This window comes from Cydia fagiglandana, chromosome 4 (genome assembly GCF_963556715.1).
Source record: "Cydia fagiglandana chromosome 4, ilCydFagi1.1, whole genome shotgun sequence".
Classification (NCBI taxonomy): Eukaryota; Metazoa; Arthropoda; class Insecta; order Lepidoptera; family Tortricidae; genus Cydia; species Cydia fagiglandana.
In genome coordinates this window covers 1,853,442-1,866,117 of record NC_085935.1, presented here as the reverse complement: position 1 = coordinate 1,866,117, position 12,676 = coordinate 1,853,442, and the positions used below count along the sequence as shown (strand labels likewise).

Sequence of the window (12,676 nt, the reverse complement as noted above, 5' to 3'; positions counted from 1 at the left end):
TTGGTATTAGAACTATTGTAGTTAATAACGTCTACTGAAGGTAAGCGTGATAAAGCGTCAGGGATTAGATGATCTTTACCACGTTTATGTTTAATTTCGAAGTTAAATGTAGATAGACGAATACTCCAGCGGGCTAGACGTCCGGTTGGATTATCTAGATGGAGAAACCATTGTAATGCGGAATGGTCTGTGTAGATTGTGAACTTTAAGCCGTTGTCAAGATAGCAACGCCAATGTTCTAGGGCTAGTAAGACACTTAAGAGTTCTCTTTCTGTAATTGAGTAATTTCTTTGGGGACCAGTTAGGGATTTGCTCATATAAGCAATGGGTTTCTCAACGCCATCAAATTCTTGGGTCAGCATGGCACCGATGCCGAAGCTGGATGCATCACAGTGGACTGCGAAGGGTTTTGAGAAGTCTGGGCAAGCAAGAACAGGGGTAGAGACTAGAGCTTCTTTAATGGATTTAAAGGCATTGTCTTCTAGTGATGTCCATTTAAATGGTGGTGCTTTTTTGGAAGTGGAGGTAAGTTTAGTTAGTGGTGCAACCTTTGTGCTGAAATCGGGGATAAAGCGTCTATACCAACTTGCTGTACCTAGGAACTTTTTAACTTCTCGAGGAGTTGTGGGAGGTGGGATGTTAAGTATTGCCTTAACCTTGTCAGGATCTGTTTGAAAGCCGTGTTCATTAACTATGTAACCAAGATATTTAAGTTCTTTTTTGAAAAATGAACACTTGGGGAAGTTTATAGTAATGTTGGCTTGTACTAGCCTTTGGTAAACTTTATTAAGTAAAGTGATGTGTTCATCGAAAGTATTACTTATGATGATAATATCATCTAAGTAGGTAAATACTGAGTTATCAAGGTTGTCAGAAGGGAATAACGCATCCATAAAGCGTTGTTGTGTAGCAGGGGCATTAGTCAATCCAAAAGGCATTACGCGAAACATGTACATGCCTTTTGAGGGTACATGGAAACTAGTTTTAGGTCTATCGGAAGGGCGTAGGGGTATTTCCCAAAATGCTTTTGCTATGTCTATCGATGATAGATATTTAGCATTTTTTAGATTATCTAGAATGTCAGAAATGAGTGGGAGTTTGTAGGCATCTTTGCGCGTAATCGAATTTAGTTTACGGCTGTCGATGCAAAAACGCCACGTTCCATCTTTTTTAGGAGTTATTATGACAGGGTTTAGCCATGGGCTTTCACAGGGTTCGATAACATTAAGCTTTAGCATTTCATCAACTTCTTTGCATAAAGCTTTTTGTTTCTCCGGAGAAAGCCTATAGCATCGCTGTTTGATTGGTGGATGGTCACCGGTATCTATGTGATGTTCAATGAGGTGGGTTCGTCCTAAGGGTTTGGTTTCTGTTGAAATATTTTTAAATTTTTCAATAATAGTATCTGAAATTAACTGTTGAGTTTCAGAAAGGTTGTCATAATTAGTGATGTGTTGGTCGCAGGTGGAAATAACTAGGGTATCTATATGTTTATCAGAATATGACGTTATGTCAGGTAATATGTGGGGAGCTATATTGAATTTTCTCCAAAAATTTGTGCCTAGAATCAAGGGTTGCTTTACAGTAGGGATAACATGAGCGGTAATAATAGCCACAATATTTTTGTACGAAATTGGTAGTTGAATTGTACCAATAGAGTATATAGGGTAGCCGTCGGCTACAGAGCCTACGACTTTATGGTCGTAATTTATGGTAAAATTGTGGGATGAGAGAATTTTATGGGAATTATTTCCGAAAATAGTTAAAGCACTGCCACTGTCTAAGAGGCCACATAAAGTTAAATTATTTGTCTGGATGTTGACATAAGGTCGTTCATCGTATGGATCTTGAGTGAAAAGTGCTGATGTAGTATTGTATGATGACATAAATAATTTAATGGTATCTAACCATTGGTTCCATTCTGTAGCAGTAGTTTTATTTAAGTTACTTTTCTCCTTTATGCGTTTTTTGGAAATTTATGGCAAACTGTACATTTTGCAAAAGTGACATTTTGTTTGCCACAGCGGAAGCATACTATATTTTTACTTGTACAAATATCTAAAGAATGATCGTTTGTTCTGCAACGCGGACAGGAGTAACGTAACGTAGAAGGTGGTGCTGTTACAGTATGGACCGGTTTATTAAATGGGAATGGTGGTATGTACGGTTGGGAAGGGGGGGTATGGTTAGAATCTTGTTGAATGTTGGTATAGTTGCTAGAGCTATAAGTAGAGGTAGTATTACAGCTTTCGTACCATTTGCACGATTGGAATAATGTGTCTATAGACGTAACATCTGTAGGAACTAATCTGGAACTGTAATAAGGGCTCATGTTTCTACGGAGGATATCTATTTTTTGTTTTTCAGAAAGGGGTTCATGTAATTTGGAAAAGAGGGCTTCCATGGCTGAAAAATACATTATTATTCGTTCATGTTGTTTTTGTTTACGGGAATGTATATTTTGTAGTAAGTTGTGGTCATGGTCATGCAATTCGAAATCTTTTAAGAAGTGGGTTTTAAATGATTTCCAATCTGTAAGGGTTGTTTTCTTTGACCTATACCAATCTAAAGGAGTGCCTGATAAAAAATCGTATATATATTTGTGTAAGCGTTTGTCGTCAATGTTACGCGCAGTTGCAAACTCTTCGATGTTTCGAATAAAATCATAAGGGCAACTATCGCCTTTATAGTTGAATTTTTTAAAATCGCTTGGTTTTGCTTCAGAGAGGTTGGTTAATTTTCGAGCAAGTAGGTCTAAATTTGTGGAATCATCTATCAAAGAGGTTGCTGACGCGTAAGTTGACGTTGTTGTTGACGGTTGTGACATGTTAAATTTTGTTTGACATTTTGACAATAATTCGCATATTTTCGAATAGTTGTCAATAATTTCTGGAGATAATTCAGTGGTAATATGGAGACGTTCTATTCTGTTACATAAATGAAATAAGAAAACCGCTATTCTATCGTGCTTCGCTTGGTTGGTGGTCGCAAGCTGTAGCTGAGAAGAAACTATTGTGAGGCATCTGCTAATTTCGGTGATATCCTGTTCAAGATCATATGGGCTGGAGAGATTCGAACACGGGTCCGCGAATAAATTTGGAGTGAGGAGCTGTCTTAAATCATCAGCCTGCGCGGTGGCTGGGAACTGAATGTTCCTGAGTTTGAGCTCATAGATGAGTTCAGGTTTATTTAATAGTGCTGGATTCATTGTTTATTAAAGTGGATACCTATTACGAAGATAATAATTGATGTTATCAATATAAATAAAATATGTAGTTATTAAATTTTATTTTTTATTGAATCGAAAGGAGAAGTTTATTGATATTAGGCTTAGTTGTGTATATTTATTTAATCGGGTGAAGGATAAGCTATCGGATTATCTCCAACAGTACTGCCGTAAGTCAGGATTGGTTCGCACTTCAGTGACTCCAAGGAGTTTTAAAAACACTTAGGATTGAAACCAATTTGTGAGATTTCAGTGGAAATCTTGGATTGTGTAATTGTATGTGATAGATGTTTTGTGTAATCACTATGTTAAGAGTTTTGTTACGTGGCGCGACAAAAAGCGTAGGACGCTGGCATAATAGGGATTAGAAAATAGATATAGGTAAATTGGTATAAGATGATGAATGATGATAGATGTATATGTAATTGGTTATTTAAGGGGGAAATTTTGGTTAAACGGTTGAGGATTAGATAAAAGGTTGGTTGTAAAATAGAAAATTAAATAAAATGATGTTAGGCCGAGAGATATTGCGAAAATTTGGGTTGGGTCGACTATAACCTTTTAGAATTTTGAAAAGATCTTATGCTAACTATTACAAGATATATAAAATTGATAAAAAAAAAATGTCGTCAAAAGTAGTAGGCGTCGGCGTGGTGTAGGAGCACGAGCGTAGCGGAGGAGGCACGAAGAGAAGGGCTGCTCTGCGTCGTAGGGTGGGTGGGTAGGTTCGTCGTAGGGGTGTTCTGGATTCGATCACGTTGGTAGCGCCAGTGTGAGGGGGCAGGTAGAGGAGCCTCACGGGGATGATGGGAATGAAAGTCAGGATCCAGAGCGATGAGGGGTATTTAATATTTAAATAAAAAGGCACCTGTAACAATACAGGTTACGTGTTAACAGATAGGTATGTATAAAAATACTTTCGTAATTCAGAAGGTTAGAAATCAAATAACTTACAATATGTGCCTTGGTGATGATGTAGGTATATATCTGGAAGGTGTGCAGGGCCACAAAACGAGCACTATACTGAACTGCACGCACTTATGAATTATTACGTTTACTAATAAAAATCACACTTAAACGGTCGTGTTTAGAAACTTGGGAAGTACAGTCCGTTAGATAAAATGATGTTTATCGATCAAAGTATGTGATCGAACTGAAAATAAAAATCATTGAATGGAATTTGGAATAGGATTTGAATTTCAAAAAGGAATTTAGAATTTGTATGGTGCCAGAAATAGTATGAAGGTCGATAGTGTAACGCTTCGTTACACGCACCGTTACAGTTTACCCTCTGGGTTGGAAGGTCAGATGGCAGTCGCTTTCGTAAAAACTAGTGCCTACGTCAAATCATGGGATTAGTTGTCAAGCGGACCCCAGGCTCTCATGAGCCGTGGCGAAATGCCGGGATAACGCCAGGAAGAAGAAGGCATGTAATACCGGTACCTGTAACTCTCTTGTTGCCCCTGCCCCTCTTGGTCCCTGTAACTCTGCTGTTGGTTTTGCCCCTGTCTGCTGTCGTTGCGTTTATTGGTGGGCGTGCGGCTAGGCTCGCCCGACTCTATTTCTCTGGCTTGAGATTCTAATTCTTCCCTGTTAGTAATAAATAATTATACAATTTAAAGTTATACCACAGAATAATTAATAACCGTACAGAAACGAAACTTCCTACAAAAACGAAGTTTGACAGCGGTTCAGGGTCGAATCATGCTGTCTCTTTCTAATATATGGCACTATCCCTTTCGGCTATTTAGGGTTGTCAAAAATCAAGTGATTATCTTTATCTGTGGTCGTGCACGCAAAAGGAAGTCAAGTGGTGCCAACCCTAATAATTGCTCGGAGCAATGCTGAGCCGAGCGGAGCCGAGTTTGACCGAAGTCAGGGGTTTCGCACGCCTGGTTATACTAGGGAGTCATTTCTTAATATTATTAGTCCACGAACTGTCAAATGGTATGGGTTGCTTGTCCTCATCACACAATTACATGCCCTTACCGAGATTCAAACCCGGGACCAGCTTCATAGGCACCCACCCACTAGGCCAGACAGATCGTCAGCAGGTAAAGTTAACAACAGAAATTGCTAAGCGGGCGAGGTGTTCAAAATGATCTTGACGCGGTTTTATTGTTAAGAGAATAAGAGCGTGTAATTTTACTAATTTTAAGCACCTCGCCCGCTTAGCAACTTCTGCTGCTGACTGTATAACATAGTTTGTCAAAGGAATGTCTCATTTCAATCATAGACAGAGAGCTAGAATCATACTATTTTGTCTTAAGGGGCCCACTGATTAACAGTCCGCCGGACGGTATCGGCCTGTCAGTTAGAACAAAATTTTGACAGTTCCGAACAACTGACAGGCCGATACCGTCCAGCGGACTGTTAATCAGTGGGCCCCATTACACTAGTGCTAGCACCCAAAAGAAAAGGATGAGCGTAGTTTTCCTGGTTCTTACTGGCTGACAAATTGGTTTGACTAACTCACAGACAAGACATCCTCCAGACTGAGCATAGTAGCGCTACCCCCTCTGCCACAAATATACGGTAGTTTTACTCCATTTTCGAGTCAAAGTGTCTTTGTGTGATGCCCGTGTCTTTGAACGGACCAATCACGGCACGGGACTCGCTCACCTCATCCCCCGCACCCCTGTATTTTTGGCAGCATCGGTTTTATGAAATAATTTCTCTAAGCTCCGTCTAGACTCTACAGCTGCCATTCTCAAAGTGTGTTCCGCGGAACCCTAGGGTTCCGCAAAGCCTCTGTTGGGGTTCCACGAAAATACTTGTAATAATAAGAAAATAACAATAGGTATATCTGGTCGACAGTGACGAACGAAAATATTTAATTTGGGGATCCGTCAAATATTTCGCTTTCCAAAAGGGTTCCGTCACCAAAAAAGTTTGAGAACCGCTGCTCTAGAGGATTTACATGTGTATATTTACACTATATTTACAATGTACTCACGACACGATGACTCGCGAGTCGGTGGCTCCGTTAGGGCTGGGCGCGTCGAAGCGCGGCTTCGGTCGCTTGTGGGCGGGCGACGTTGGGTCCGTCACTAGTAATTTAGGTACCAGGACTTGGAGGACTCGGGAACAGGACAGTGAACTGAAAAAAAAAACTCCTTATGCTCTAGTTTCCTAGGATAGCGGTGCGGGCACAAAACAGATAGGTACAGAAATCAATCTACATACAAAGCGCGCTCGAGCAACACACACATAGACACTGCTCACGGACACGATATCTCGGACCGGTTGGGACCAGTGCGAGCGCGAGTGCCATCCGCTTGAGACACGCGTCTGTGAACTTTTTTGTGCAATAATGGAGAAACAAAACAAAAAGTTATTATAAATGTTCAGTAGATGGTTGTTTAAATTCAACAATAAACGGTGAATTATCGTTTTTTTAACTACCAGTTTAACAATGACATTAAAATTAAAATAATTCAGTTATTATTAATTTATATTTCCGTTCCATCCTCAACAATAAATCAAACAACTAGATACGAGCTGATACGAGTGCCACTACCACGATAGTTTTTTGTGCATAAGCTATAGTTAACAACCCTAGAGCGACCGCCGAACGTAGGTATGAAAAGTGAAGTACATACATGTGATTGACTTCTGTTCCTATCTGTTTTGTGGTGCGGGGTTGTAGACTACGACATCCATATTTACCCGTATTATTTAGTATGGAAACGGCCGCTATATGACGGCACCGCTATCCTAGGAAAGCCGATTTTTGTGCTTCGAAACAAATTAAGGGGCTCCCCTAGGCCAATGAAAATCCTAGACACGTTTTTCGAGACGCCAAATACGAATCCGAATATGCAGATTTCGTATACGTAAGACCTTTAATTTTTTTTTTTTAATATTAGTGGACATAAAAACTTTCACAAAAATTCACTGTTTTGGGTGGGACTTGAATCGATGACCACTCGATCGCTAGCCCGGTGCACTTCCATCTGAGCTACCAAGACCTTACTCAATACAGCGAATATATCTACCATATATGACCGTTTTTGGTCGGGGGATCAAGTCCCACCGAGTAAAATCGAATCGATCACCATAAATAGGTAATTTATATACACTATACCACAAGGTGGACACGCCAAACATTAAAAATCATTTGCGTTTATATGTGTGCGCGGCACGTTTGTGACGCGTCATTGTGTATGTGTGGGTAAGTCGTTTTACTGAGAGGACGCCAGAAGTCCGCCAGATTCATGTCGCGGCCAGTCGCGGGGCGAGGTAATGCGAGTCGGGGCGGGGCGGTGCGCGGCCGTTCTGTATGATAATACTATTTCATCGCACTCGCTCACTAAATGTGCAATAGCACGCAGGTTTAGCGGGAGTTATAGAAAAAGCGTTTTCCCTAGGGAGTTATGAAGTTTCTAGTGCCATAATTAACAGTTTTTTTATCTTTATACTTAATTTTTGTATCGCAAGTGTGATGAAAAACATCGTGTGTAACTCGGGGCGTAATAATATTGCAAACTCGAGTCTATAAATCGCTCCAGCGAGCCGTCGCGATTTAACTTACGCCCCATGTTGCACAATGTACTATTAATGCAATTAGTTATTCTGTGGTTATACATACCCGTTGAGGTCGTCCCTCGCGGGTGGCGGGGGCGGCGGGGGGGAGCGCCGGCGCCGGCGCACGGTGGGCGTGAACACGCGCGCCGCCAAGTCCGGCTCCGGCAGGGCCTGCACGACAATCAAAATACACCCTACAGTATTATTGAACGAGAGGTTATTTTCGCGTAACCACCAAATCGAAAAGTCAAAATTAGGGTAATTCGTAACTGACCTGACCTATTAGTAATTGGCCACCTGTTAATAACTGGCCACCTGTTAGTAACTGGCCACCCTAAACTAAAAATGAATTCTATATTCACCTATAAACAGAATACATTTTTCTCAAAAATGGACGGCAAAGTCGACTTTGCCGTCTAAAAAATAGGTCGCGAAGCGCGTAGTTTATGGTCAGTCAAAAATTAAAAAGTTAAAAACATTGCAGTCTCGATTTTGGGACTGCAATGTTGCATACAAATTCCATTATTTGTCGAGTTCCAAACTTTTTAAAAGTTGAAATGACCATATCAAATGAAGGCACAGGCCCATTAAACAGCCAAACAGATGATTAGTACCGCGACTATTTAGATGTCTCAAATAGGTTGGAGTATTTTTGGCAGAAAAATACACTTCTATTTTTTTATTAAAAAAATAAAAAGGCGGCAAGGGCTTTTTTCTGTCAAAATATATATGTAAGAACGTTGCTTTTGTAAAATATTTCTATGATATTTATATTTCTTGTACCATTTTTGAGAAAAGCACTATATATGACTCGGCTGGAAGGCTACTTGCTGGCTTCGGATTCAATTAAACGGACTCCCAAGGTCGTCCGTTTAAAACGAATCCTCAGCCTGCAAGTAGCTACTTCCGAGCCTCGACAATAATGTACTATTAATATAAAATGGCTAGTTATTGAAGGCTGGCCAGTATTTGAAATCTTATACTTAAATTAATTTTGTTTATTCAAAGAATGAGAGCACCCTGAAAGGTGGGCCAAAATGGTTACGGAGTGGGACCCACGGAACACCATAGATGGTGCTAGCCGGAGTGCAGGCAGACCGAAAAGGAGATGGCGGGACGACTTGGACGTATTTTCTCCGGGTTGGCGGGAAACTACAAAAGACAGGGTTGAGTGGAGGAAACGAGGGGAGGCCTTTGCCCAGCAGTGGGACACTTATCCAGGCTAACAAAAAAAAAAGAATTCATTTTTAGTTTAGGGTGGCCAGTTATTTGCCGTTGGCCAGTTACTGGCGAATTACCCTATACTGGAAAACTTTCAACATCTTTAAGGTAATAATTGTAATAATCAATATTTAGTAATAATTCCAAATGAAATGTTTTTTTACGGTATTACCTCAGGACTGTCAGTGTTAGGTGTGTTAAGAGCCTCTTCAGTAGTGGAGTCAGGCTCACGCGGCGCGTCCAGTAACCAGCTGGGACCCTCCAGGGGATTGTCCACTCTAGCTCTATGGAAATAAAGTACAAATTACAAACTGGTTGAATATACAGTAATAGTCTGAAATTTATAATATAAATAAAAACCGGTCAAGTGCGAGTCGGACTCACGTTCCAAGGCGACATAAGTCCGACTCTCGCTTGACTGCACGTTTCTAATAGGTTTTCCTGTCATTTTGTGTATTTTTTTCAAAATTTTAGACCCAGTAGTTTCAGTGATTAAGGGGGGGGGGGGGGAATGGTCGGACAGACAGACGGACGCACGAGTGATCCTATAATTTTTTACTTTTGAGGTACGGAACCCTAAAAAGCGTTGCTCTCTCCCTACAATCTGTCAATAGCCGCACCCAAAATTCCGGGCCCTGGTAATTACCTAGGTGGTGTCTGTTCTTCACCCTCCGGTTCGACGTCTTCCGTCACTATGTCTAATCTTCGCCTGCGGAAACATAATAATTTATACCGGTTGTGGCCTGTAACAGCAAATACCTTAGGCACTGGTCCCACCGCGAGCTAGTAAGCTATGATAGTGATGGGCCAAATCGAAAAATTTTCAAACCGAATAAGTCGACTCCGATTTAAACCCAAATCGGTTTGCAAACCGATTTGGCCAAGTCGATTTAACTTCTACTTTTTAAGTATCAGTAGTTCAAACCGCTCCGTAGTCTTTGAGTTGAGGAAATTGAATTGTCAATTTTACGCTTTGTTCGATCCGATCGACAGCAAAAATTTTGACTTAAAAGTTTTGTAATATTTTTTTAGTTTTGTTGCGCGGTAAATCACAATTTTATAATTTCTAAAGCTAAAACGGGAAAGCACTATACGAGAAAGCAGGAAAGAGCGTGCGGTCTCGTGCGATTTCGTGTCATTGTCGCGAATCGTTGAGTTAGCAAATCGACGCCGCGCAAAACTGCCAAACCGATCCAAGTATACCGCCAAATCAATCGCTTTAAGCCCATGCGAAATTGCGGAAATTGAACCTTACAACATAAACAATAAGTTTCATTTTACTTTACCTGTAGATACCAAGTTTCGACTCGACTCAATAATGGCGGCAATGTGCATGGCAACATTTTTCTTCGTGGTTTGAAATCGATTTGCGTACATTTTAATCCTCAATATGTCAAATGAAAGTGACGCATCAACAAATATGAAAGGATGCGTTTAGAGCGGGTGAACGTATCTTAAGTCGATTTACGGAACACTCACGTCGATTTAGTCGACTTCAGACCTAAATCGGTTTGAACCGATTTGTGAAGTCGAATCGTAACATCGCTAAGCTATGAGCTATCGGCAGTTGCTCGCGCGCATTCGGGTACGACGGGTGTGTGCACTTATCGCTGCACTACGGTAGTGGCCGCTAAAAAGATGTCCACTTTGAAGTGTAATACGTGTAATATAGTGATAGATGAATTATTAGCTTATATTCAGAATAAACTCAGTGTTTCAACGGAGGATACTCTAGTGCGAATATGCAAGTCGTCGTTCTCGTCAATGGAAATCAAGACGTCAAAATCGTTATTATTTGAATCCCTGCCTATCAATAAACGCAAAATCTTAAGAAAAGGCGAAGGCAGAGAACAACGTGACTTAGAGGACATTATAAGTGTGTTCAAAAATACGGATCCTGAATTTATGCCTATATTTGTTGCCCGTGATCTGGACAAGTTGCCGCCTCTAAGCTATGATCACATCGACGTTTCAAAGCTATTGAAAGACCTACTGAAAGTCCAAGCTGAGGTTGCCGACATGCGATCTAGGTTTGCAACAGCCGAACAAGTACAGGAGATCAGACATGAGCTCAATAATTTAAGGTGTACACCCGCTATTATGGACTCGTACTGCAATGTAAACAAACGGCGCGGCGCTTATCTCGATAGCGGTCCGACTGGTTTTACTCATCTCGATGTTACCACCAATAGTCCACAGCAGCCCTCATGTCTGCATAGTAATATTTCAGCTCGAGAAACACATAATGATAGTCTGTTGCAAAGCCAAATATTGTCAGCGAATAATGATTGCAATTCACCGTGCGCCAAAGAGGGTACACCTGAGCGCCGCGATAGCATAGATGCAGCGACGGTTGAACTTGAACCCGCGATGACGTCATCGTACGAGATAACTAAACAGCTGACCGCTGGAGTATGTTTACCTGTTAGTAACAGCAATGCGAACAGCGAATGCACTTTTATAAATAACAAGACTAAATTGTTGGCGGACGTCGTTAAGACGACAGTATCTAGTCGAGGTGCAGAAAAAAGTCCTGAGCTGAACCCGAATGAGTGGAAGAAAGTTGAGAGCCGTAAGACTATACTGCAAAAACGGCTTATAGGCAAACGAGGCGTAGCGTGCGAGTCAAATTCTAATTTCAAAGCCGCTGTGATGAAGGTACCGATACTTATCACCAACGTGCATAAGGACACGGCAGAGGACGACATTGCCAATTACATTCGGGACAAAACGCATGAAATCGTCAGGCTTCATAAAATTGCCATTAAAAAACATAATGACTACGATGCGTATAAATTTTTTGTACCACAGCACAAGTTGTCATTGTTTTTAGAGGATAAGCTGTGGCCCGAAGGTATCATATTTAGACGCTTTGTGAATAATAAGCCCAGGGAAGTTACGAGTATAATCCCTGGATCCGGAACTGTTCCTACAAATACGTTAAGTTAATGAATATAACGTCAAATCAGTTTGTCAGTTATAACTAGGGCTCGCGGTCGAATCCGTGTTTCGTTTACACGTTTCGAATACCCGTTTCCGAATAACACGTACACGGTTTTCTGGCCCGTTCCGCACGTGTAATTAAGAAACGTGTAATTAAGATCCGTCTCCACGGATAAACGGGTATTCGAAGAAACGGATCTTATTTACCCGTGGCTCCGGACACGTCCTTGACAAGTAGCGAAGGAACGAACCGGCGTACTTAAGAGCTACAAATAAATAGACAAAAGATTCATGACGAGTTTCCGTCATATTTAACCTTATTCCGTGGTTCATAGAGTCGAAATTCAATAAACGGTTTACATAACCATTTCTGAGCAGGTAGTTTTTCCTTGCAATGTTGCAATACGAGTAGAAAATTAGAAATATGTACAGTATACCTATGCTACTTATCAAAATAGTATTTTATATAAGACTTCAAATAAACTTGTTTTTACAGAAAGTAAGACTTTTCTTAAATTCATTATCTTATTATCATATAAAATGAACTTTAAGACTGTACTAATAAATTTACAATTTTTAGCAACAAAACAACAAAAATATTTTAAATTAAAGTAACTTGGAAAGACCGTATTTTACGAATTGGCCGACTAAGTGGCGAACTGGAGTCATACCTACTTAAACACAATATTTTAAAAGTCATATTTATTACTTGTTCATTTGCTTGGATACATTTGCTTCTTTAATTTTAGCCGCTGCATT

General features: G+C 40.6%; 1 protein-coding gene across 1 annotated transcript in view; it reads right to left on the bottom strand.

The window, feature by feature from the left end:
* The window catches only part of LOC134663383 (uncharacterized), a 32,281-nt gene that overhangs the window by 5,770 nt on the left and 13,835 nt on the right, over positions 1-12,676 (bottom strand). The window contains exons 7-11 of the mRNA XM_063519746.1: positions 9,621-9,683; positions 9,147-9,258; positions 7,818-7,924; positions 6,183-6,326; positions 4,670-4,816 (exon numbers count right to left, since the gene is read on the bottom strand). Of these exons, the coding sequence (XP_063375816.1) occupies positions 4,670-4,816; positions 6,183-6,326; positions 7,818-7,924; positions 9,147-9,258; positions 9,621-9,683 (573 nt within the window). The remainder of the gene's footprint in view (positions 1-4,669; positions 4,817-6,182; positions 6,327-7,817; positions 7,925-9,146; positions 9,259-9,620; positions 9,684-12,676) is intronic.